At 40.8% G+C, this 26,230-nt stretch overlaps 2 protein-coding genes across 4 annotated transcripts in view; one reads left to right on the forward strand and one right to left on the reverse strand.

Annotated features, from left to right (window-relative positions):
• The window catches only part of PHF11 (PHD finger protein 11), a 27,452-nt gene extending 18,546 nt beyond the window's left edge, over positions 1-8,906 (forward strand). Inside the window, exons 11-12 of one of the 2 annotated variants that reach the window (XM_014249954.2) lie at positions 7,167-7,303; positions 8,160-8,906. In XM_014249954.2, the coding sequence (XP_014105429.2) occupies positions 7,167-7,267 (101 nt within the window). In that variant the 3' untranslated portion in view covers positions 7,268-7,303; positions 8,160-8,906. Of the gene's footprint in view, positions 1-7,166; positions 7,304-8,159 lie in introns of those variants that run through there. The other variant, XR_001331311.2, reaches the window with a different exon arrangement.
• RCBTB1 (RCC1 and BTB domain containing protein 1) lies at positions 351-25,263 on the reverse strand. Of its 2 annotated transcripts, none has more exons than XM_014249935.2 (12): positions 25,169-25,263; positions 18,530-18,700; positions 17,492-17,642; positions 16,872-17,038; positions 14,135-14,293; positions 12,931-13,038; positions 11,859-12,001; positions 8,933-9,123; positions 5,820-5,946; positions 5,210-5,361; positions 4,438-4,568; positions 351-1,490 (listed from the first exon to the last, which is right to left on the reverse strand). In XM_014249935.2, exons 2-12 carry the CDS (start codon positions 18,671-18,673, stop codon positions 1,350-1,352), a joined length of 1,614 nt encoding a protein of 537 aa, XP_014105410.1. In that variant the 5' UTR covers positions 18,674-18,700; positions 25,169-25,263; the 3' UTR covers positions 351-1,349. The 2 variants fall into 2 exon arrangements, with proteins under 2 accessions (XP_014105410.1, XP_087907071.1); XM_088050945.1 differs by lacking the exon at positions 25,169-25,263 and adding an exon at positions 24,896-24,990.
• Between the last annotated feature and the right edge of the window lie 967 nt (positions 25,264-26,230).

Here is a 26,230-nt window from a genome sequence, read left to right on the forward strand (position 1 = left end):
TAGCATTCAAAAATGAGCTCTTGAACTATAAGATGTGCATGATTCAATAAAATAATAGTAATTTTAAGTGCTTACACAGTTCAAGTCTGCTGCCCTTCTGGGCCTAGAACCATCACCAGTTTACTGCCCAAGCTCAGGACTTGAGTACCACTCAGCCTAAAAAAACGCCCACCTAAGCCAAAAATGCATTAACAAGGAGCTCTGTTATTAAACACAAGAAGAATGTTAAGGATGTCCATACATACCTTTTGAAGGGTTACAGCCACTTAAGGATGATATAGTATAAAAAATCAGATTAACAGAGTGAATGATTGAGGTCTAAAATCAGTGCCTACAAAGAAATTTGCTCATTTCTGAAATCAAGATCACATTTATTTTGTCAGGCACAGTGAAATCAGCAAGATTCATTGTATGGGGTGAGTTGGGTTTTGGCTTTAATTGGTGTTTGTTTGGGTTTTCCTTTGTTGTTTTGATGAGGTTTTTTAAATGAAGCAACTTAGATGCTGTATGTAACACAAAAAGCTTGCAATGTTCTACAAAACCCAAAGTTTTCTAGCGGAGAGGTACAAAAAAGTGTATTTTATTACATGTAGTTTAAATTTAGACAATAATTAAGAGCACAACCCCGCCCTGCTTTCCCTTCCCCCTCCAAGGGAACCAACATCATCTGAAGTCACTGCAGAGTGGAATTATTTCCATTAAGCATTATAAATATTGCTTGAACAGATTACACAAAGTACACATTACAACTTATATTAAAATATACCCAAATATAGAGATTTACTTCAAATTAGTTTTCCTAATAGCTCCTTTCTTCAAAGTCACTTGCTTAGGCCTTTAATTTTTGCACACTTGAAGCACTGGATACACTTGGTTAATTACACACAGCAAATGGCCAATTCATTCACAATCATGCAAATGCAGGAAGAGATAACCATGCCATTTGCTTCTCTATAATCCCAGAGAGTTAATGATTTAAGTGACATCATTCAGTGGCTCAGGTCAGACTATTTTCCAACCCCAAACAGTAAACTGGAAATATGAGCAGGCGGTGCTACAACATATTTCCTAGGCTGGAAAGGCAAGTCCAGAACACCAGCCAGAAGCCTTTGCACACTGCAGCATTTTGTCTCTGACTGAAACCTCGAGCTGGTTCCACCATCTGGGTTTGCTAAACACAAGTGAGTATTTTGCTTGACATTTTTACAACAGTTCACTCTTGAGCACTGAAAACGTTTGCTTTCGGTCCTGTGGTGGAAGAGACTACGTAACACTTGCCTGGACCCACACAGTTACATTGTAGCTGGAAAAAGAACCCTCCAAACACCTTGACTTACGGCCTCCTTTTTTCAGTTCTTAAAGGCTCCACATTTACTGGCTTTAGCAATGAATTCCTTTAGCAGGGGACCATCCATTTGCCAAAATGCTGTAGTTTGTGTCACTTCCGTCAAATGATTGACACAAAACTTAAAGCAGAATTCCTCTAAGTCCTAAAGAGGAAGGAAAAAAAAAAAAAGAAAAATTTTATCAGCTTTGCTTTCAATCACAGAAAATGTCCTTGAGGCTGAAATGCCTGTTTATGTTTTATTTTTGCAGCGAATTAGACAAACACACACAGTGGTTCTCAGTGTTTCCCCCTCAACAGTCACTATGTAAATGCAAGAGAAAATAATTATTTACCCCTGTATGTCACTATGTAAATGCAGTTACAGGGGGAAGTAACCAAAATTTGTTTCTCACTATATAGCAGCAATCACAAAAAACAGCTGTTCTGAGCAATATATATTTTAAGTTCTCACACTTGAAGAGTTTCATTGCATTCTCTAACAACTTTGAAACTCCAATATAAATAGGAGATCTTGGGGTAATGATGTATAAGCAAGACACTGGAAAAAGAAAATTCAGCTCTTTCATTTCACAGTATAAACAAATCTATTTGTAAGGTTGCTTGACTTCCTTCCTGCTTGTTGAAGGGCTTAGCTAGAGCCTTGAAGTTCCATGTCCCCAGCTCTACACATGTATCCTTACTGGATAGCTCATACAGCAAAGATTAGGCAGAAGGTCTTTCTGTGCATTAGAAACAGACTCATGCTACAAAGTACTTCACAGGTCTCCCAAATGTGATTCTAATGCAGTACTGGAGCACAGTGCAGCACAGCAATTTTTGCAGAAATATTGGGCTCCAGATATTTGAGCTTACTTGGAAGCGCCTTCCATGTAATAATCAGAGAAGCCTCACAACCATCATTGCACCCAGGTGATGTCAGACAGAGAGGATGCCTTAAAGAGCACAAGGCACAGTCCTGGTCAGCGCAAGGTTCCCCACAGAACACTTCCCACTCAGATTATTTCCAAGTCCTCCTTTGAGGACAAAATCTACTCTGTGGTGCAGATCTAAGCTGCTTTAAGGAGGATGCCGCAGTCCTGACAAAAGGGCAACTCCCCACACTATTCTCATTTTATTAGATGTTTGTAGGACTCTACATGAAAACACATCCTTCCTTGGCTGCTCAGCAGACTGGGCCCTGCAGGCAGGCACAACAAATTTGCAGAGCTCTCTAAGCCCCATAAGGTATGAAAGACTGAATAATATTCATGTTTTCTCTTAAGGTCAACACTGAAACTAGAGCAACTGTATGTGCCAGTGACAGTTCTTGACAACAACAATATAAAAATATATCCTGGCCTAAAACCAGGCATTCTGAAGCTTCAGATCTTGACTTGTGTGGCATCTGTGCAATAAAAAAAGACAAGCTTATTAGAACTGAACACTGACGGTTGTTTGTTTTAAATAACAGCATTAACTAGCATTTTAAAGAAAATTACATCATACACGTTACAATATTTTGCACTGCTTTATTAAAAAATTCATATTCCAAGTCAATGCAACAGAAGCATACAATAAACGCAATTCTTGTAGTATTAGTAAGTAACTCTGGAAAACCTAAAGTTCTGCATATAAACAAAGGCTGAGTTTCATTTGCAGATGGATGAGCTCCCAGCAAACTACTCAATATAGACTTAGGTGAGTAAAGGCACAAGGTACAGCCAAGGATTATTTTAAAAGCTACAATGAGAAGCTAGCCCTGACCTAATTTTTGCCACTTCAGTCAGTCAGCAAAAGAAACTGCAGGAGTTTCATGTCATGGAGGTATTTTAAATTAGTGAAGCAGCTTGTTTTAAGTGTTGTCTTCCAGGCACACACCCCCTGAATGAACTACATCAGCCAAGCAATTCCAAGCCCCCTGCCAGCATTGCAGCATGTAAACCCTTAAAGCCCAACCCCTCGACATCACCCATTCTCTCCTGGAAGCAGCACTGAAGCCTATGGTTCTAACTTCACTTAGCTAGAGAGGTATGGGTGAGGCAGAACAATGGGATTTCTTACAGTCCTTAAAAGCACAATCAATCACACACCAAAGACCCATCCTGCAAACTATCTTTGGAGGCTAAAATGTGGGACTCTTCCTATTTTTGATCAACTTCTATCAAAGACATCACTATTCACAGTAGATCAGAAGCCAGTACAGACACTAACACAGCCTTTCAGTAAGATCTATCAAACAAGCAACACATTTCAAGGCTCTGAAATAAGTTAGGGCAACCTGCTTGCCAGCTGCTGGAAATTAAGGACAAGAAAAAGCAATACCTTGATTTACTGAGTACCAGAAAACTGCTTCATAAGCATAAGTAGCAAGTTCAAAACCAACCTATTGCGAAGTTGCCAACACAATGCACAGATACTACTGAACACGAGCAGCCAAAGCAAGCCCAGGAATACTTCCTGATTAGTTCCTAAAGCAGCATGTTAGGGATCTAGTAGTGGAGTCAGACATTCTACAGTGAGGAGGCTTCACTCCCCTTCTCACACACTGTTGCTCTGTCTTCAATGTTTATAAGGCCCATGAAACAGTTCTTATCCTGACACTTCATTAGCATACTCTGAGAACTGGAAGTCTATTTGTACCTAACAAAACCAAAAAACCAAAAAAAATCTCCACCCCACCAACCAAAAAAAAAAAAATCCCAAATGCACTCAATCCCCAACCTACCACCATGTCGTCACACACAACACACAGTCTTTACAATTAAGCAACTTAAGGCTTAAAAGCCTACTTTTCATTATGTTACTTCTTTTACTTTCTATTTAAACCCCCCCTCATTTCAGAGTTAGTATTTCCATCCTCAGAAATATCTGTGTACTAGCTCACTTTCCCAGTACTGGTTAATGGGGAAAACCAAAAATTTAAAAAATGAGATAAAAAAACCTGTATTTGCCATGAGATGCAAGTCCAAAATTCTCAAATTCTGAAAATGGCAAATAGTATTAAATGAAAGTAAGAGAGAGTTTATAGGAAAACGTAACCAGCTGCTTTTCTCCGTAGGTTAAATCAGGAAGCAGCCACCCATTTAAGAGATTGAGCTTTAGAAGTTTACCTCTGCATCATATCTGACAGCAGCAGAGAGCAATGAAAATGCATTTTCCACAGTAATTCCTCTCTTGATAATGTGCTGACACAGTTTTTTCAGTCTGTTCTCACAGTATGAAGTAGCCAAATCCAAAAGTCCTGCAATGATAACACCATTGTATCAGTCAGTTGTAACAGGATCTATGTTCTTCCAGTAACAGTTTATGCTCCTGCAAAACTCTGTATCTCTATAATGTGCTTTTTCCAAGTAGGTTACTATGCAGAAAATGCAAATTACAGGCAAAGAAAGGCTTTTTATTACCTCATTCTTTACTCCTGCTAATCTCTGTAAATATGAAAGCTGTCCTACTGACTTGCATACCTAGTGACAGGCACCACAACACGAGTAAAAAACTGCTATTATCAAGATATGTGCTTGAATTACAGCTTGCTGTAATTGCTCCGCTGTCCAAGTTTCCTCCCCATTAGATCTATTGAGATTCTTTAATAGCATGCCAAACAGTAATTGACTCAATTCAGTAAAATATGCAAGTATTTTCACCCAGAGAAGTAGTTTCTCTCCCAACCTTGACTAAACTGCTCATAGTTTATTTCTAAATATGCACCATTTTTGCTGTAGTTGAGTTTGCTACAACAGCATTTTAAAGACAGGTTAATTGATCACCAGTAAAATGCGTTATAGGCTAGACTAGAAGCCTGTATTTAGTCAGTTATTCTGCATGCCTTGCCCCAGTTTTTCTGGATGCTGCTTTCTGACACAACTGGCCCATCAGCAGTACCTATTGCATCTTCAGGCGGGAGGTCAACGCTGTCCGTGTACAAGTACTCGAGAAAGGCACGATACACAGGGTAGGAAAACTGGTCTATTTCTATCACCTCCTTCATATCCTCATTCCAGTATGACTGGAACATGGTTCTGAAATGTTCACACCTAGGAGACAGGGACATCATCTGGAATGCTATTATACACACACAAATGTTACCTTACAGTCCCCCTGAAACACATATTTGGGGCACCCTGCCATGCGCACAAATATTTTACTGTGCCCCACCAGGGCCAGCAGTCCACGTTTTGGTTCCTAACACTGTAGACTTCATTATGCATTTAAATAAAACTCTTATTGTGTCCATGCTACAGAAACATCTGTGTATACATTGCAATCAGACCAACTTAACAGAATTTATTAACCCAGGAAAAACAGGCTCAGTGAAAAATGAATGTGGACCACCCCTTTTACAATCACTTCATTTAAAGCTATTATGGATATGTGGATGCTACCTACTAGAAGTTTAGGGGTCCCTCCGTCCCTCTTACTTTTTTTTGCCCCTTTGAAGATATCCCTAAGAGTTTGTTCTCTACAAGTAAGAGCTGTGAAACACGACCACTACCTGATTTTTAAAACAGCTTTGTGGACATGGATGTACTTTCCATCCACACGGAACTTCAGGTCTGAGGTTTCTGGGCTGTCAAACTCCTTCTTCAGAGACTCAGCTACTGTTAAAAAGTCTTCATGCTCTACAGAAACAATTTCAAAACAAGCAGAACAAGATGTTAAAAGCATCTTAAATGGAACACACACATCACTAACTAAAGCTAGCAACTCCACTAAGAGTATATCAAGGAAAACAGATCCGTGTCAGGGATCCACTGCATTAAGCAGCAAAATGGGAAGGATTAATTAATCCAATAGCATTTCCTGTTGGGAAGGGCTGCTCCACAACAGCTACAGCAGTGGTCAGCAGCACCCATTCCATCCCATTGCACAGAGGTAGCACAGCACTAAGGGAAGTACCTGGAGAACTGTCTCCATGTGGGCACTACCCATGAGATTCCCAGCCTCCAGGCAGCTCAGTGCCTGTGCTGGCTCAATTGAGCTCTGCCCCCTCACCTGCACTGTGCTGCTAATGGGAGTCTGCAACACCCCTGAACTCACTGGGCACGTGGCCTGCAGCACTCCAGCCACTGACATGGTGTGGGGCTGGGCCTAAAAACAAAACAGGTCACCACATGGTCACCTTTCTGTGTTGGCAGACTGGATACAGCCTGCAGGCTGATGAGGTCTCTGCCAGGGCTCATTAACATGAGCTGTCACTGACACCAGTTACTGAGTTTATGAGTCAGTTACAACACAAAATCCAGCAGCAGTGCTGCTGAAGGTACAACCAAGGACACAGAATCTCAGCAGATCTGGGAGTGGATTAAAGCAGAAATACCACTGTTCTCTTTATGGAGGCCTATGGCACTGGTCCCACAGAGGCCAACTCGGTGTCTCTAGAAATCACAAAGGAATTGCAGCACAAGCTGTCCAAGGCTTTTGGTAAAGCAAGACCTCTGAAGTTTCAGAAAACCTAATTTAATCAATCATTTTGATGCATCTTAAAACTGTGCTTCAAAGCACATGGCTTCTAAGAAGTGAAGCATGGAAAAGAAAACAAATGGATTTCTACAAAATGGGATGCAATCCATCTCCTGTGTCCCACAGGGCTGTACAGTGTTCATCCATATACAATCCGCACACCACTCTTCACCATTAGGGACACTAAATTATTTTGTATTTAAAAAGAAATACTGCTGGAACAAACTACTCAGAACTGGCAAGTCACACCTGTGCCACAGAAGACCTTGCACTCCTCTGACTTACACAAATCACCCACAGAAACTGCATCTCCTCTGGGCTAACTAAACCATCCTCCAATCCCTCTCCATTTGCTCATGTGATCTTTTTTTTTTGCCAGGTCATGAGCTTAGCTTAAGCTATGCTGATCAACTTTCACTCCAAATACTTTCAGTCCTGCAAAAAGGCTGCAGATTTATACTTCACCACAGCCTATCCTGACTGGCTGATTCATTTTTTGGCAGAGGCATCATAATTGTAAGTAGAACAATGACCTTTACACAGAGTTAGCTCTCCCTAAGAAAACAAAACACCACAAAAAACCCAAACAAACAAAAAACAAAAAAAGAAGGGTTTACTCCTATGTGATTAAAACAGGTGGGGAAAGGAAAACATGCATTTGGAAAATGGAGATTTAAAAACGCCCACAGAATTAATTATTTTGATTTAAATATTCAGTAAGATGAGGAAGAATCCCCAAAGGCTAAGAGGAATTAAAGTGCAGGTAATAGAAGTCAGACACCTGGCTATACTCAGTCTGGGAATACCTCATAAAAACCAGGAACTTGAAACTGGGAGAGATCATTTAAACAGCTTTCACTATTAGCAAAAGGCAACAGACTGGACAACCATGAGACCTCCACAAGTGGTTGAGGCAAAAGGGAGCAAGACCAGCACATATTGCAGAGGATTAGAGAATGGAGAAAGTGACAAATGGGATAAAAGCAGACTTAGATTGACTCAGAAGCAGACTGCTCAAAGTTAATCTTCTCTCACTTTAGTAATTCTACTCAGTTCTCCCCTACAGGTGAGATGTTGTTACCTGGACCTCTACAAATGTGGAAATGTGCTAAACAAGAAGTTAACACAGAGAAGTTGGGTTAGCACAAGCCAAATGCAACAGTAAAGTCTGAGAGACTTAACTGGAGAGTGGTTACTTAGGATGTGGTCCATTGCTCCCCAAAAACAATTCCATACAGGGAATAACAAAATTAGGGGCTGTTGTCAATATGAAAATGGATTAGACGTCCTAAGAGATCTTGAGAATTGAGGCAGCAGAGTAAGATGAAACATCCTTATTTTTTTAACATGAAAACACCTTCATGTTTTCCAGGAAGTGCAAGCTAAGCCCTTTATATCCTATTTGGGGTCAAATAAGAATTAGCAGCATGCGGATCAAAGAAAATTGAGAAAAAAAGGTTTGATCTTATTGTGGGACACAGAAACAGCATCCCAGAGAGTAATTCAAAGTAGTATAAGAAGAGAATTCCAACAGAAAAAGCAATTATATAATGAGTCTTGTTTCACAGGGACTGTTATTTACAAGCCTGTCCGTCCTTGAGGAAAGTCAAGCTAAATAGACTTGAGACAAATTATCTCATGAAATGAAAACTTGGAACTCTGTTACCTTCAAAACAAGAAAACATAGGGAAGAGACTGGCTCCTAGAAGGGGAAGTGCTAATGAGGGGAAAGCTACAGATGACACTTAAAATCAAAGGTTATTAGACACCAAAAAAACAAGCCCTCAGGAGTAGTCTTTCAAGCAGGAATAGTTTTAAGAGTGGAAAAAAACCCCAAAGTTTTGTTAAATGACTGAGGAGTCCTTCCTGGACCTGAGCTGGAGTTCAAACAACACAAATGGAAGAAATACGCAATATTCATCGTGCAATGGTACAACAGGGCTTTCTTTGGATGTACACTGGCAAGCAACCTTGTTAACCCTACCCTGGATCCCCAGCTGCTGAAACAGACTCTTTTCTTTAGAAGTTAAAAACAAGTAGCTGCTGAGTTGCCAAGCTTCCCTCCTTGGAACAGGAGCCTGCCAGGGAAGCAGAATGCTGTACCAGTCGCTAATGGACACAGGGACTGTGAGAGCTGGAACTCACCTACAGAGAGCAGGCGCCACATGACAGCAGGGGTGGCGAAGCAGGCGAACACATCGTCAGTGCAGGCAAAGTGGGTAAGGTGGGGGAAGGTCACAGACTGCCCCCGGCACTGGCCCCACATGTACACCTGGCCACTCTGGGTCTTGGCCGCCGACGTGTGCGCAGAGTGGCAGGCGGCGATCTCCACTACCCTGCGGGCACAAGAAACGCAGTAAGGCACTCAGAAGGTACGGAATCCAGGGACTTTCCAAAGGCCTCACCAAAATAACAGCCCATCAAACTATGCAGCAACATCCCTGTACTCAGGTTTTTGTCCTGCAGAAATGTGATACTGCTTGAACAGCTATTAAAAAATCCCACGATATTTTCAGATTGCTTGTAGATTTTATTGTAACCAGATATTGCTTTAACTATGTCATTCTTATCAACTGACTTTTCTCCTATTTTTTCATAACCATGGAAAAAGGGATGAAGAAAAAACAAGTTTGTTTTTCCCCCTTAAAACCAACACACATCAGAAACTTATTCTCAAGAAGAAATTTTTCTACCTCCTTTCAATTTGATTTTGTAGGCTGACAGATCTGACCCACTGCCTGTACTTCAGACTTATTTTGCTGTTAAGCTTATTTCCCTAAACACTGAAATTCAACATAAACACAGTGCTTCATTTGAGGGGAATGAATCCTTTAAGAGCTATGGTTGTTTTTAAATAAAGTCTACATTGTCCTTTCGCCCACCTCACAGTTTTTCAAAATAACTGAAGCTGCTGATGCTCACTTATCTATCCTGTTCTCCCACTGCTCAGGCAATCCCTAGATTCTTATCTGAAACACTGCAAGAACTAAGAAACAATTCCAATTAACACACCACAAAGACACTACCAGAGTTTCTGTGATAAGCTAAACAGGGAGGTTCCCATATTCAAAATAAAAGCTGTGCTTTCCTGGTTTTTCTCTGTGGTAAAAACACATCAGAGAATTTCATGCTTTTGTGCCAGAAACACATCAACCAGGACAAATAAATATCTTTCCAAGCAATCTAAGAATACACACACAGAAATGTGTGCTCCTTTATAAAACAATACCCATGAAGAGTTAGATTTTTAGGGAAAAAAAAATTAAGTTTTATACAATGTTCATATTTTAAGTGCAAAAATTATTTCAAGATGAAACTCAAAGAACCTACATCACCTTCAGTACATATATCAATTTCTGGCAGAAAACTGATTGGTTGTTTTACACTACTATCAACTTATGAACCTCTGTGCAACATCTTTACAAGACACATCAGAGTATTTATTTTAGGGACAACTTACTTTTTATCACAGCTATCAAGCTAAGCCACTTCCTTCTCCAAACCTTTTCTTAGCAGAACAGAGTCTTATTTTTTTACAGACTATACTACACTTCAGCTGTACCAGCAGAACATGTACTGTAATACATGTATGGTACATGTAAACATACTTACAGTACATGCACAGGGTAACATGTTAAGCATGCATTTAACACCAAAATTCAGGAAGCTGACCTTCACAGCTGTTCCTCCAAGCTAAAATGAAGTCTAAACATTCCTTACAAGCAGTATGTGAAATATTTTTCAAGACGGCACCAAATGAAACCTCCTAACTGCTGCCAGCATTAAATATCAATGACAAAAGAATTACATAAACTAAAAGATCAGCTGCAGCAGCAATGTGCTTCATGAGAAATGACAGCTCACCCACTTTTAGCACTGTTTCCAAGGAACCAAGTCAAGCAAGATGAGTAAGTTCAAGTGACTTATCTCTCCCTTATTAGATACCAAGCAGATGTTCTATGGTATTTTCCCCCTCCTTCATCCATTGAATAATGCCAGGTTTATTATAACCCCATGCTTGAGTTCACATACAGCTCTAAATGCAATAATTCCCCTTAGTTCACTCATGAAATAAATCACTAACAAAACAAAGTTGATCATCTACAAATGCACACATTTCTCTTCCACTGCTTTTTCAAATAATATTTCATTATCCTTCGCTAGTGTCAGTTTCTTCACAGACAAACCAGCCCCATTTCACTGGTTTTTATTGTGATAGTTCCTTTCTTCTTTCCCTGCCCCCCATTTTTTAAGCTCTTAAACATTCTCAGTACTGTGAAGCTTTTAATTTAATGCTAAGTGGGAGAAACAATAAAAAATAGGAATGACTTCCCAGATGGAGGAGAAAAACCAAGCAAAAGTGTTTCTTAGTTGAGAGGAAATTGCAGATTAAGACATCTATAGACCATAACAAGGTACATTAATCTGTAGGTATACACAAGGGCCCAGAGAACAGGACTAAGGTCCACATTTGTAGGTGGAACAGCAAAAGATGAGGATGATGAAAGGGTGATGAAAGAGGATTGACAAGGGTTAATTTCATTCTTTTATGAGTCCAGGAAACTAAAAAACTACAAACTACTAACTGGTATGAGTAATAAAAATGGGTACTAACTGTTCTTAGCTCAAGCAGCCTTGCAAATTGAATTCTGTTTTCATGGTGGACCATTTTCAACCTTTCAAAAATTGTTTTTTCTCACAATGTCACTTCTTGCAAAGGGCACTTTCTCCCCACTTTTTCTTTTTTTTTAATGTAGGCATCAATTCGTGGCTTGGCTTATTGATTTCATAACTCCAGTTTTAGGCAAAGGAACCATATACAGAATAGCATAACATTCATTCATTATCTTTCAGTATCAGATAAATGCAAAGTGTGTTCAATAACCATTACAGACAGCAAAAAGCACTCAGTGCTTATTGTAGACAGTAAGTTACCATCCTTTCCCACGTTTTTAACATTAGCAACAGAAAAACAATCCACCAAGCCCTACACATGCATGCTTCCAGGGCTACAGACTGCATAAAACATGCTCAGACTTTATCAATCCAGAAACCGCTTCAGCAAGATTACCTTTCTTTCTCCATCATGATCTGCACGGGGCTGAGCTGGTTACTTTTATTGCCAGTCCCCAGCTGCCCGTAAGTGTTAGCTCCCCAGGCATAGAGCAAGCCCTCATCTGTTAGTGCTAGAGTGTGCGCATAGCCACAGGCAATCTGTAAGTAAATGTATAAAGCGTTATTCCTGAACCAAACACAGATGAGAAACAAAATATCACACACATTACCTTCGGCTAGCTCACCGTAAATATCTCAGGCATTCCTCACTCAGCACCACACTGTGTTACTTCTCAGTACTTGCAGCTAACACAAGGTATGTCAGCTGTAGGTACTGCAAAAGTCCCAGCTTCATTAATTTAAATTTGCTGCTCCCAAGTAATTTACTGCACACTAGACAAGTCTCCCTAGATGCTACACGCTTTATTTTCATGTGGGGAGCACTGACCTTCTTCACATCTTGTAATACTCTGAAAGTATTTCAGATCTGGATTATTCTGAATACCGTACAGTATGAGTACTCTGTAACGAGGAGAGCTGCAGTTCAACAGTTCAACCCAATTTATCACATTCAACTCTACAGAACCTTCCCAAAAAACCAGGAAATCACAAATTTTAGTTTGAGTCTCTACTTAGGAAAAAAAAAACACAACCAAACACCAAACAAACCAAACCAACAATCAATCTACCCCATGTGTCTTGTCTTTTCTCTCTCCCCTTGCTTCTAAAGGACTAATTAGAACACTAGAATTAGAATACTTAGAACAAATGTAAGCATCTGGTTGGCCTTCATTTCTTGTCTTTGACTAGCACTGATCATTCAACTTTGTAACAAAATTGCAATTTGTATCCGGAGCATAATATACTAGTAGCTACAGTAGCTAACTTTAAATCTTTGCAAGCATTTACCAAAGCAAGTGTCTCACAGCTTACTTGCAGGTTTTAAAAGCAAAACATACTTGATTGTAGCTAAAAAAAAATTCATCATTTTAACTAGTGAAATCTAGAAGCAGGTATAATATTCCAAAGAGAGGGTTCCAGCAGAAGCTAGCACCAGGAATGCACTTTCACTTCCACATTTGGCATACCTGGAGCACACAGACGCTGTGCAGCGCTGCCACTCTGCACGGCGTCAGCTGGTTCCCGTTGTTCCCCAGGCCGAGTTGACCATTGCCATTGTAACCCCAGCCATAAACCTGAGCACACGAGGAAAATAAAATTAAGCCACTCTTCAGTAGGAATACGGAGCATTTAAGACCTCGTATCAAGCACAAACCAAGGAAAGTACTTATTATTAAAAAATTGTGTTCTATTTGAAGAGCAATACAGAGAAGGTTGAAAGGTATTAAATAAACTGCAATGCCTTACTGCACTCAAACTTCTCCACCCTGCATTTACCTTTTAAAGAAGCTAAAAAAAACACATATTTGAAGCGTTAGGAATTTTGCAATAAATTTATATTACACCGAATTCTCTCCCATAACATCAACACTGACTTTTATGTCATCCTTTCTCTGTATTACTTTCCCTTTTTTTGTTTAAAGAGAACGTTTAATTAGTTATTCTGATGAACTGATCAGTTTAAATGGCAGTCCCCAGTTTATCTCAAATTCTTTAGTTTTGTTACTACAGTGGACGCACCCTGACATACATAAGTACAACAAAAGTCCATCTCAGCCTCAGGGACTTTACAGTCCTTCCATTCACAAGGAGATACTACCCTCTGTTTGGTGAAATGAAGTAAAATTTGGGTTACAGTTCATACCTAAAAGCAAGACAGCACCATAAACTTACATCATATGGAACAGTTGCATAATGGGAGGCCAATGTTCAAAAGAATGTTTTGGATTTGTTGCTGGTAATTAAGCAATGTGTTTAAGAAACAGGATCAGCCAATGTATCCTTGCAGAAAAATTAACTGTTTAATTGTGCATGCTTTAAAGAAACAAATTGAGACTAATTTAATGAATTAAAATAATTTAACATGCTTTATGTTAGATAATCTATTTCAACTTGAAGACAGACACGGTTAATAAAACTGTTCAAATTCTTGCAGTTACGTACTCGGTAAGAATTGTGTTCCAGTACAGTCTTTGCCATAAGAAGGAATATTAAAGAGTGCATCTCCAGTTACTTGCAGTGTTTTCCTGCAGTGGTCTCACAGAAGTTGTCAGGATAACTCTGTCAATACAGCCCTAACCTGAGCACTCCTAGCAGCATTTCTCCATGTTCAGACACCAACTTGGTAGATTCAGGTAACAGAGAATGAGGGAATGCAGCAGCAGCACTTACCTCACCATTGTTTACTACAGCCATAGAGGAGGTCTGGCCACAAGCAATGCCAACCACAATTTTACCCTGCAAGCAGTTGGAAACTCTGCGAGGAGTTGGCTGGTTGGCTGTAGATCCGGATCCAACTTGACCACAGTTATTGTAGCCCCAAGCATACAGCTGTCCATGAAAACAAACAAACAAAACCACACAGTTTAAAGCTTAATAATAGCAATGATAGCAACAGATAATCTTCCTGTAGTCAGCACCAGATAGGGTAAACTATCCTACTCAACAAGCTAAAATGTTTAAAGTTCATTTTCAACAGATGAAAATTATAAACAACATTAGGACTCCTTTAGCAAATAGGAATATAGCACTTTTTCCAGCTTATTGCAACAGTATGAGAGCATCTGACTAAAACAGGAAACAAAAGGGACATATTTCCATATTAAATACAAGTCAAACTGTAAGACAAAGAGCATTTTGTCTTTATAATTTCATGGTGTTGGGAAAAGGAATGCAAGCCAAAGCGTCATTTGTTTCCCAGACACACTAACTCCCCAGTTCAGAACTATGTCGTTTTCTCCATAGAACTCTAAACCAGGTTATTGCTGGACACTCATCATACGTCTACGTCTTTCAAAAGCTGTGGAAGAATAGGGTTTTGTCAGCCCACGTTTCACAATAGTTAAATTCTCTCACACAGCAGCATTAATGAAAAAACCCCACAATTTCTGTCAGTTTAAAGTTTCTGGTGGCAAGCTAGTACTAATACAAGCAAAAATATGAGTTCCTTTTATCTGAAAGTCAGGAAGACAGGGAAGTAGTTTGCTATAAAAAAAATTTATAAGTCTGTGTTTTCAGTGCTTCCAATTTTTATTACATGTCTACATGCCCACAGCTTGGCATAAAACTGTTTCTGATGGCTCATTCTCTGGTGCTTCACCCAGTTCAAAAGTCTGCCTTCTTGGAAACACCTTCCACAGACATATTTAGCAGTACAATCACACTGACAGGTACCCTCATAAGAAGCCTACACATCCCTTTGGTGCCAGAAGCTGCTTGTTTACTGCAACACCAAACCAAGAGTCATTAAAAGCTAACACTTCCATTAGCACCAAAAAAAAAACCCAATCCACCAAATACAAGAACAGAAGACCCCCCCATCACCAACACAACATTTACATTCATTTACAATGAATAATGAACAAAAGAAAGAATCAGTCCTTCGGTTTTTGTTACTTCTAACTGCTGGATATTTGATTCCTACTGAATATTTGAAGATGCTTTATAAAATACTTCAATTTCAACAACAGCAAATATTTAGGTAGAATCTCAGAAGGTAGATCAAAATGCCAAAGGATGTGCCAGAGAAGCATGGATGTCTGCATTCCTTGTATTTTAATACTTTTTTAAAATTTGCACTGCATTAAAACTGCACTGAACCATACCAACAAATTATGCCAGGTATTGCCACAAATACTTCCAACTTCAATGTCTCCCTGAGGCCTCAGGTATATCAGGACACAACAGGGCTAGCAGCCAAATCTTTCTGTAAAGCTGCTTAACACATTTTGCTGCTTTCAGTGCACACAGTTCTGGTAAAGACTCAGAGTACAAACACACCAATTTACTGCAAGGTACGCCAGGGATGGATTTAAAGTACATTAACAAGCCACACTGGTGCACCAGCTGCAAATACCAATTCCACAGTCAACAAAAAGAAATTCCCCTGCTTCCACTGAGATTTCAAGCATGCCACATTTATGACAAGAGGCAGCATGGCCTTCACAGGCAGCTACCACACAGCAGCTGGCACCTCTAGTGTAAGTAAAGCGTGAATGCCCTCTCCTTCCTGCATGCTCACCAAGTTTTATAGTTTAACCAAGCCAAACATGACAGCACAAAATCTTTTCTACATGTAGGCTCTTCTTTCAGCTAAAACACAGACCACTTAACCCAATCTCTCTTTCCTACCCTTAAAATACTTGGTATTACTGTTGCACTACTATTCCATACTGGACCTGCTCAGATCAGGATGAGAAGATCATCTCGGGATGAGAAGAACTGTAGTTTCCCTTTTAATTACTAAATGGTTTTAAAATTAGAGCTTTTCTTTTGTTAGTGCACAGTTGAAACCAGATTTTCCACTGTGCATTGGTCAAATCTGCATAACTGGAAACTAATTGTATGTATTTCCTACGACATGTAGCCTGAAGCCACACAAACAAACAGCATGAAGCAGACTTGGATATAAACCAAGTGCTCTTTCATTAGCTACACACCAAGGTATTCAGAGGTGTGCAGAGCAACATTCTTTGGCAGTACCAGTGTGGAAATGCAAGGCATTTCTACAAAACAAAATTCTAACCCAGGAAATACAAATTCAACACACCCAGTAACTAACAGAACTGCAAGCAAATAAATTACATTTTGCACTTCACAAACCATTATTTCACCTCTAAGTGGCACATCTTTCTAGTCTCATCCCTCTCAGAGGCACAAAAGTTGTATTTCCCTTGGTTTTAGGGTTGTTTTTTTTTTGGCAGAGGGGTTTAGTAATTTGGTTTTGGCTTTTTTTTTTAGTTGTTTTCAAGTCTGCTCTGAAGAAAAGGACAGCCTAGTTTGAGGCAGCAGGAGAAAAGGTTATGTTTGTAATTATACTGTAGAAACAGAGAGAAGTTCAAACTGCAAGGTCACCTCTACTATTCACTTCAACAAGGAGATTAAGAGATTTGAACAGGTTTCAACTTACATCCCCATCCATTGAGAGCGCCATGGAATGATGAGATCCACAAGCTACTTCCACCACTTTCTTTATTAACAGATTTGTGCAAACTTGAACAGGAGTAATGCCCTGATTAGTTGTGCCATTTCCAAGCTGGCTGTAACCATTATGTCCCCAAGCATACACTTCACCATCTGCAAAAATATTTGTGATGAAAACCACTAAAAATTCCAAGGAGGTTAAGACAGAATTTTAAGAAATTAGCAAATGCCAACATGAAATTGAAAGGATGTCAACAAAAAGTGAAAGTATTATAAGAATCATCTGTATGCTAGAAAATTATATACTTTGTTTTATATAATATATCACAGCATATCCTCTAGATTATGGGAACACATTGAAGTGCACAGGTAAGACAAAGTACATCATAAGTGACAGTAAAATCCTACAACCTCAACATAATGGAAATGGAAACTTTACTGATTATAAAAATCCATTTACTTCCACTTAAGACCAATGAGAACCTCTTAGTGTACATTAGCCAGTTAACAAGTTAATACAATTACACCATAATCCATTTCTGTTAAATGCAAGTGGAACTTAAAAATCTCTAACTTATGTTCCTATACTAAATGTTAATTTTCTACCTTCAGTACAAAGAACAACATGGGGTCCACTTCCATAACTGAGACTGGAGATTTTCTTTCCACATAAGGCTTCTAATTTCTTTGGTACTATTGTGCTCTGATTATCTCCAGTTCCCAAACAATTACTGCAATTCAGTCCAAAAACAAATACCTGAAAAACAAAAGAATAATCATTTCCAATGTTTTACACTCAGGTATGCACAGATGTGCAATACTCAGGGTCTTCATTAACTGGGGACAGAGTTTCACCTTGGACCTCCAGGGTCCAGAGATTTCCTACATGGAAATTAACAATCTCAAGAGTCAGCACAAGGGCACTTTGGATGTCAATAGATGAGTCTGAATTACTCAGATTTGTACAGTTCTGGAAGTTAGCCTTTTCATTTTTACAAACTGCACCACAAAAAGTCTGAAACTGTGAAAAGTGGAAGACACCGCCTTCTTTTAAAAGCAGTTTGTAAACAGCAAATAAAGCATAAGTATGCAAAGAGCTATAATGTGGGAGCCTCATCCTACAGGCACTATTGATAGGACTTAAGGGGAAAAAAAAAAAAACAAAACACCACCCTTCTCTACCCAGTCTTATGAGAAATCTTCCTGTTAATACATCCCAGAACACCAGAACATCTGGCTTATTTCCATTCAGCAGCACTATGCTAACTCATTATGAGTTTCTGAACCATTAAAATCTACAGATACTCTTCCAAAGTATTTTTTACTTAGCAAGCCATAACCTCATTTTCTATCTTCATACCTGTTTGCACTTAACTTCAAGCTACCTCACCTTCTTTTAAATTCTGCCTGTCTTCAAAAGTGCATGTAATCCATCCTGACCTCTGCCATGTGAAAGTTTTCTAAATAGTCCATTTATATTGTCCCTACACAAAACTTAAAAAAAAAATAAAAAAAGCAAACATTATATCCACTATGTTTTGGAGAACATAAATTTCACATAATGCTTTTGAGAAGCTATTAATCTACAAACATTCTGAAAACAGCTAATTGAGGAGCAACCACCCAGCTCGATGCCAGGCTCACCTCGTCGTTGTGCGTGATGTAAATGGCTTCATTGGCCGACGTTCCGAACACACACGCTTTCCGAATGGAAGCAATTTCTTGGGGGGACAGTAAGGTAAATATTGGCCACTTGCCTACATCCACCATGATGCTGCTTTGTGTCATGATGCTTCTACAAGCAAGAGGACATTGCTGCAACAAAAAACACCAAAAGCTCATTAAAAAAAAGTATTTTGTGCTTTCATTAACAGACAAGAAGGTAAATTTCTCTATGTGGAGAAAAAAGACATGTAGGTCTGAAAGCAAATGTTCTATTCTGTATGAAATATGTAATTGTATTTCCATGTATTTAGGTGAACAAAAGGTAGTCAGTGGAAAAACAGATTCTTTTCTTAACATGGTATTTAAGTAAACTATATCCAATATAGCTGAATATCTGCTCTTTAACATGCAAACTTATTAAAAATTTGTGATCTAGCAAATATCCACTGACAGCGGAGTGGAACTCTGATGGAATTTTCAAAGGGGATTTCAGCTGCAATTCGAATTTAGAAAATTTTCACTTGTGAATTTTTTTTTGTAGACTTACAAGTTATAAATGCCATGAAAGCAAGCAGTTGATACATGTGTCACCCTGAAAACTCAGTTTATCGACCTTGTTGACACAGTTTCTAAAGACTTTCCCAGGACAGTAACTGTAAACATAGATATGTGTACATTCTTTCTGATACACGTCTTCTGATAGACATCTCTCATGGCCAGTTTGGTTGGGAAGGTGTTATCCTGACTATCCAATCCCTGGCCATGGTCAGAAACCTATAAATATTGAGAGAAAAAATAAAGTTCCCTCTTCCTTTCACCACACCTCGAGCTGTGTTCATGTGACCTATTTCGTGTCCAGCAGCAACACATATGTGAAACGTGCAAATAAAAATGAGGCTGGAGCTGTTGTGAACATGACCCAAATCTGCCATCCCTTGGGTAATCAAAAGCTGTTATGGTCAAAAAATATTTGTGAGAGCAGGAAAGCATGAGCTTGTGCAATTAGGCAGTGAAACATATCAGAGAACAGCAATTAAGTAAAATTGCCATAATCTGTTACTTAGAAACAAGGTGGATCACGTAACAGCTGGAAACATGACAATACCCTGAGATGTTAGCCAGTGAACACAGATGTATACAACCATCCTTCTCCAGGGCTCCCTCTTCCCAGTTTCCTCAGGACAACTGCAGCAGCTCAATAGCAAAGCTGACAGCACAAACATCCAGAGCTTATTGAGGCATTCAACCCTGCACATAACATCAGTCGCACCCTGAAGGGACTCTGCCACTTACAATCTATGATCCATGGCCAGGGCTATCAGCAAGTTTTGTGAAACATGGAGAGCATTAGAAGAATTCCACAGAATGTCAGTGACAAGATAAATCATCATAAAACAGTAAAAACCAAAAAGGCAGGGAATCATTCAATGGGTAAGAATTGCAGTCTGTACCCAGATGCCATCCTCTCAACACTTCTTTCCATTTGTTTGCTTCAGTGCAGCCCAATCCCTCTACTCTTTGCTGCCTTGCTTTCAAGTCAGGCTACCTCTTGATGCCTGGGTACCAGATATGGATAACAGTGAGAACACAAGATAGCCTCTCTGCTCTTCTTCTCATGCTTGGTTCTCAAAACTTTGCTGACAACCAAGACTTGGCTTCAGAGAGCCATTTAACAACAGCAGTCAACTGTTATTCAGTGCAGATGCTTCTTGGAGGAAGGGAGTTTAAAAAAAAAGTAATAACAATAATAACAATAAAAAAATGAAGTTTGAGAAACACTGAGGTCACTGTGGAATTATGTCCACAGAAAAACCCCTAACACAAACAAAACCCAGGCAGCCTTGCTTCCTTATCAGATTTCATAACCTTGATCCAACAAATCCAGCTCTGCTCTACAGGCACTGCTCTTACTAAGAGCCTGACTTGACTTTGCATCTCACATTTGAAGCAGGTCTTGAAAACACCTGAAACCTCAAAATATATCATAATAGATGACAAATCATAATAGATTTAATTGTAGAACACTTTTTTAAGTCTACCTGATGCCCAGACATAGAACATTCTACACAGCTAAACAGGTTTGGATGCATTTAAGCCTTCTTAATTTCTAGTCCAGTTACAAGCACAGGCTAGTTAGCTGCTAAGATTTGTTACCTCACCTTGGCAAATCTTTTAATGTATGACACTATCAATCAATTAAAACAAGGAAGCAATTACTTGTTCTTTTGAGCAGACCAAGGAAGTGTCCCTTCTGACTTCACCTATTTAACTTGCCTCACATAATATACAACTGCCAAAGCACAAACGTGTCAACCTGGATATTAAGAAAACTGTTTTTTTCACTGAAGAATTTTCAACATAAGCTGTGAAGTTAAGACATGAAGACAATGTGTTATTTTGCTAGAGAATGTCCTAGCAAATTGACAAGTTTTGCATCACTCAGAGAACCTATTATACTCTAAAAGTAGTAAGTGTGACATGTGCTGCCTTTTCTCTCCCTTCCTCACCTGTGCACTACGTCTCTAATCCATTTGACTTCCTTTCTGCTCTGTATAACTCAGTTAATCACTGCTCCTTGACAAAACCTTTCCAAGCACTTCCAAAACTTATGCAAGTTACGCTGCACTTCCCACACCTCACAGCTCAACCTGACATCTTGTCAGACAAACTAATACCCATCGATAGATAAAAGCTTTCAAGCACACCAGACTTCCCGAACTGGAGATATGAGCAATTAACTCCATCCACAGGTGAAGATCCTTACATTTGTTAACAGGTGTTAACAATTGCTTTGTTCAAAACAATGCTGTATATTTTCAGCCATTTCAACTGTTACTACAATGCTACAGTTATTCCAGGGGTTTTCCTCAAAAGGTTCTTAAGGACAACTCATCTGCCACTGGCAAGTTAGTTTCTTTAATAAATCTCAATCCTAAAGTCGATCCAGGTTTACCAACCAATGAAGGTTCACAAAAATCCTTAAACCAAACAAACAACAAAAAAGCCTCTCTTGCCTTTTATGTAATATGTACTGTTTCTCCTCAAAGACACACTTTTCCCTCCGCTTGAAATATTAACTACTGTCCTTAGATTCTGCTGTTTGCTGGAGTACCCATCATCATTATACCTTTCAACATTTCTATGGCAGCAACAGCAGCTATTTTCCTTTATCCTTTTGACTGAGAAAAATTACACACAAACCTGAAAGTTCTGGGCCTTATACATAGACTACTGTTTCTTAACTGTAATTTTGCATAAAAAGCTGACTTAACTACCTATTCTTCACTTCCCACAGAAAACTAATGCTCCACCTAAGTAGAAGCACCACTCTTTCTCTCTAGAGACAGATTCCTTAACAAGCCCAGCCAACTACCTAGTTTTCCAACAACAGTTCTGGCAGTCACAGGAAGGAAAAATAAAATCCAGAGTGAGGAAAAAAGTATTTGAGGAATCTATTTTTAAATGTAGGACTGCAAAGGGAGGTGTCAGTAAAGTAACTCAGTGTTATTAAAACTGAAACCAAATTGATTCTAGCATCCTGTAAGACATACTGCACACTTGCCAAATGAGCAGATGCTTTGTGATACCGTGACTGACCTCTCACACCAACCACACTCACACTTCATCCCTGCACAATATTTGCCTGAATCTAGAGGGGACAGGTGTGTGCCGAGTTTCCTCTGGGCAAATCCTTGCCATGAAAGGCTGGTGATCCAGGAGACTCCAGCCATGGCACTGTAAGCAGTAGAACAGAGAAACCCAGCATCCTTCACTCACCCTTCCTGTAGTGTCAGTCCCAGACCTAAGGTTATTTACTTTGCCTGATAGGACCCTGTTACATCACACACTGTGCAAGGGCTGCACCTCAGCTGAGAAGTCTGAAAGAGCAAATGTACCAGATGGAACCCCAAGCAGTCAAGGTATTTTAATCTGTTTGCTAACAGCTCTCAATATATTGGCTCTCAAGCTATTGCTCAGATTCTGTGTGCAACAAGGCAGCAGTGGCTCTGAGGAGCATCTGTCATGTATCAACACACAGCTCTTAAGCTGATTGAAATTAAAAACTTTATGAGTATAAAACCCCTGAGCTTAAGTCTAGCGCTCTAGTCGCTTTTAGAAACACGGCATGCCACCTCTCAACTGTTAATTTCTGCTGCATGATGCGAAGTTAAACAATTATACAACACAAAGCTTTATTTCTGCTGCAAAATCAACCAGCAGAGGGAGTTTACATCAACAACACCTTTTCTCATGGCTCTGCCATCTCCAAAATTATCCAACAACCTCAGTATCCAAACAGGAACAGAAACAGAGATCACTCCTTGAATTTCACTTGAATTTCAAGCTAAAAATGAGTAAGAAAAGGCAACTTGTAGAAGAAAGAAAACTGAACTGGCCGCATATTGTGATGAAAAAGAAATTGACATGGGGTAGGCATCAACATTAGAGGGAAAACATCTACATCTGCTCACAATTTAAAAAAAGCCACACACTTTTGGAGCCATAGGCCCCTCAAAAATTCTGTGCTAATCTGCTGCCTACACATTCATCTCCTCAGTAATTTGCTTACTAAATAAAAAGCCTGCAAGCCGATTCACAGTGGCACATGAAAGACAAACATGAATCCCTGCCTAAAAAAAAAAAAGGCAACGTTTACAAAATGCTTTGTTAAAATTATTTTAGATACTGTTCTACAGAGTTTATAGTTCAGCTAAATAAATCCACGCTGGATAGAACAATAGCCTAACACAACATCCTACTGGGAAAACAGTAACAATTGTCCTTGCAACAAAAAAACTACAGTTAACTCCTCAAAGATTATCCCCCTATTTGCAAAGGCTGTTGGAACACAATTGCATGTTTGTTTGTTTCACTCTTTCCTCAGGCTCCAATGTCGCAGTAGACCTACTCCTGCACGGAAAAACTGCAGGCTCAGGCCTTCATTTCTCCTAATTGTCTTTGGGAATTATGAACAGCAGTGAGAACACAAAAGCTGTCACAGGATATCTGGCTTTAGAACAACACAGACTGACTGGCACACTTAATCCCTTTTTAATTTGAAGTACACCTTAACCAAGGAAGAATCAAATCCTTCACATCACGCCGACCTTCCCCCAGTCTACGTTTGCTTCTTCTGCTTTCATATTTCGGCACTGAGAAGGAATATGGAAACAATAGACTATTATTATTATATTAACAATACGATTGTTATTAAGTAGATGTATGAACCAAGTGATGCTACTGAGGCATTCTCCCTACCAATGAAGAGATTGCACTCGCTGAAAACATGTGCCTCAACTTACTTTCCTCGGAGCTTGCAGAAAACAAAATTTCTATGGCAAAACTCACGTGTTCCAAACCTCTACACAATTTATTCTCAGATGCCTTTAATGAGCCACATGGGGGAGGAAAGAACTGACGATCCAAGGGCTGACTACCAGACGTCCTGTTTGCTTTGAGCAACCAGCTGAGAGAGATAAGCAAGCAAAAAGCACCATAATGCACGTGAAGGCTACTGAACAATACTGGTTTAGCCACAGGAAACCACCCTTATGAGGATGACAGTCATTTACCCACCAAAACAAACCTCAATTACAAAACTGTAACTACAACCACACTTTGCCTTATTTTCTTTTTTTTTTCCTCCGCTGAGCCATTAGTGCAACTTATCAAATCCATTCACTAAGGACAACACATCTTCTAAAGCAAAGCTTGCCCTTCAATCTGATGCATTCATAGAGAGATAAGCATTCAAGGGGAAACATTCATATTAAGGCACTAAAGAATGAATGTATCTTCCAAACAGCTTCTAAAGTTTCTCCTAAAAAACTTCATGCTCCAAATACATTTCCATTTATGATGCCTTGTACCTCTTTCTCTTCATCCCACCCCTCGTCGGAACGATTAAAGCCCATTTTACCTTCCATCAGTAGAGGACAACACAAACGGGTCACTTGAACTTTCTAAATCAGCACCTTGCAGATTACTTATAAAACAGGCAAATATTCCTTTAGTGTTAATTTACAAGAGCTTTCTAAATTGGAACTCTGCAAGTTCCTTTAAAAAACAAAATAAATACCCCTTCAACTTAGAAGAAGCGGGTTATAAAGCCGAACAAACGCTGGAAATGTTCATAGGAAGCCGGGCGAGGAAAAACAAAAAGCGTTTAATTTTTCCTGTCCCCCTTTATATTTTTTTCCCGACCAGCCGGGTACCTCAGTCAGGCTTCAGGAAGCCGGCGACAAAAGGGAAGGATAAACCGAAACACCACGAACCAGGAAAGAAAAAAAAAAAAAAAACAAACAAACAAAAACACAAAAAAAACCCCAGTATGTAAGAACATACAGTGTTAAGGACATGCAGCAGGAGCTTTCCAGAGGGCTGTGGGGGAAACTGGCTAGCGGCGAGACAGAGCGCGGGTGAGGGTCCCCACCCCAGCCCTGTTGTGGCGACAAGGACCCCCTCCCTCCCTCCCTCCCTCCCTCCCTCCCTCCCTCCCTCTCTCTCTCTCTCCACTCCTCGCGCTCCGCACGGGCACCGCCACCCTCGCAGCCCCTCACAGCCGCGGTGCCCGCCCGCAGAGCCCTAGCGGGACGGCGAGGGGCGGGCGCTGCTCACCCGGTGCCCGCGGCTGCTCCCGGCGGGCTCCCGGCGGGCTCCCCGCGGCCGCTCCGCCTGGCGCGGCCCCCGCGCGCCCCGCCCGGAGCCGCCGCTCGCGCTGCCCCTCACGGCCGTCGGGGCCGCGCGCGCCGCCGGCGCCAGCGCACGTGACCAGGGAGGGAGGGGAGCGGGGGGGGCAGAGCGGCGCCGCATCACGTGACTCGCCGCAGAGGCGCGGGAACCTTGAGTGTGGGGGGGGAGCCCCCCTCCCTCTTGACCGTTCGCGCGCGCTCCGTCACGTGGGCGGCTCCTCGCTCCCTATTGGGCGCCGCGGGTGTGCGGGGCGCGTGACACGGCCCCTCCTCCGCTATTTCCCCTTCGGCCCCGCGCGGCGCGGGATGGCGGAGACGGGGGCGCTGGGAATGATCCCGGTATTCTATACAGTTCAGCCTCTGGCCGAATTCCACCGCGTCAACTAGGCCATGGCACTGAGTGCCACGTCCCGCCTTTCCTTACGCGCCTCCAGGAACGGTGACTCCACCACCTCCCCGGGCAGCTAATTCCAACGCCCAGTCACGCTTTCTGTGAAGAAATTCCCTGGCATAGCTTGAGGCTTTGTCCTGCTGTCCTGCCACTAAATTACCTGGGTGGAGAGGCCGACCCACACCTCGCTCCACCCTCCTTTCAGGGAGCCGCAGAGAGCGATGAGGTTCCTTTTCTCCAGGCTGAGCAACCCACTCAACCCCAACTCAGACTCTCTTTATAACTCCAAGCCCTTCCCCAGCTCCCTTTCCCTTCTCTGGGCCCACTCCAGCATCTCAGTACCTTTCCTGAACTGATGACACCTGTCTACCTCCGCGTCCTCACCGGCTCGGAGCCGAGGGCAAAGCTCATCCCAGGCTCCCTGCCCCGGGGCTGTGGCAGGATCCCTGCTGGTCTGAGTCCAGATGGATCCCAGAGACAGGCACAAAGGTCTGCCGACACATGCACTCAGCGACTTCTCTTAATTCCAAAGTATTTAGGCAGCCTATAAACCGACCTTAGCACTGGCACGGTCTTGTCCCTTTACTCTTCCGTTTC

This window comes from Pseudopodoces humilis, chromosome 2 (genome assembly GCF_049639895.1).
Source record: "Pseudopodoces humilis isolate 2021_Gansu_Grassland_sample_001 chromosome 2, ASM4963989v1, whole genome shotgun sequence".
NCBI lineage: Eukaryota > Metazoa > Chordata > Aves > Passeriformes > Paridae > Pseudopodoces > Pseudopodoces humilis.

Bases quoted from the DNA above. Each gene is read 5' to 3' on its own strand.
- RCBTB1 (XM_014249935.2), bottom strand. From the start codon at position 18,673: ATGACACAAAGCAGCATCATGGTGGATGTAGGCAAGTGGCCAATATTT. The intron at 17,039-17,491 runs GTAGAAAATTAA...ATATTTTTGCAG, and splicing joins TGTTGTTCTTTGTACTGAAG to ATGGTGAAGTGTATGCTTGG. The intron at 5,362-5,819 runs GTAGTGGTCGTG...CCTGTCTCCTAG, and splicing joins AAAGCTGTTTTAAAAATCAG to GTGTGAACATTTCAGAACCA.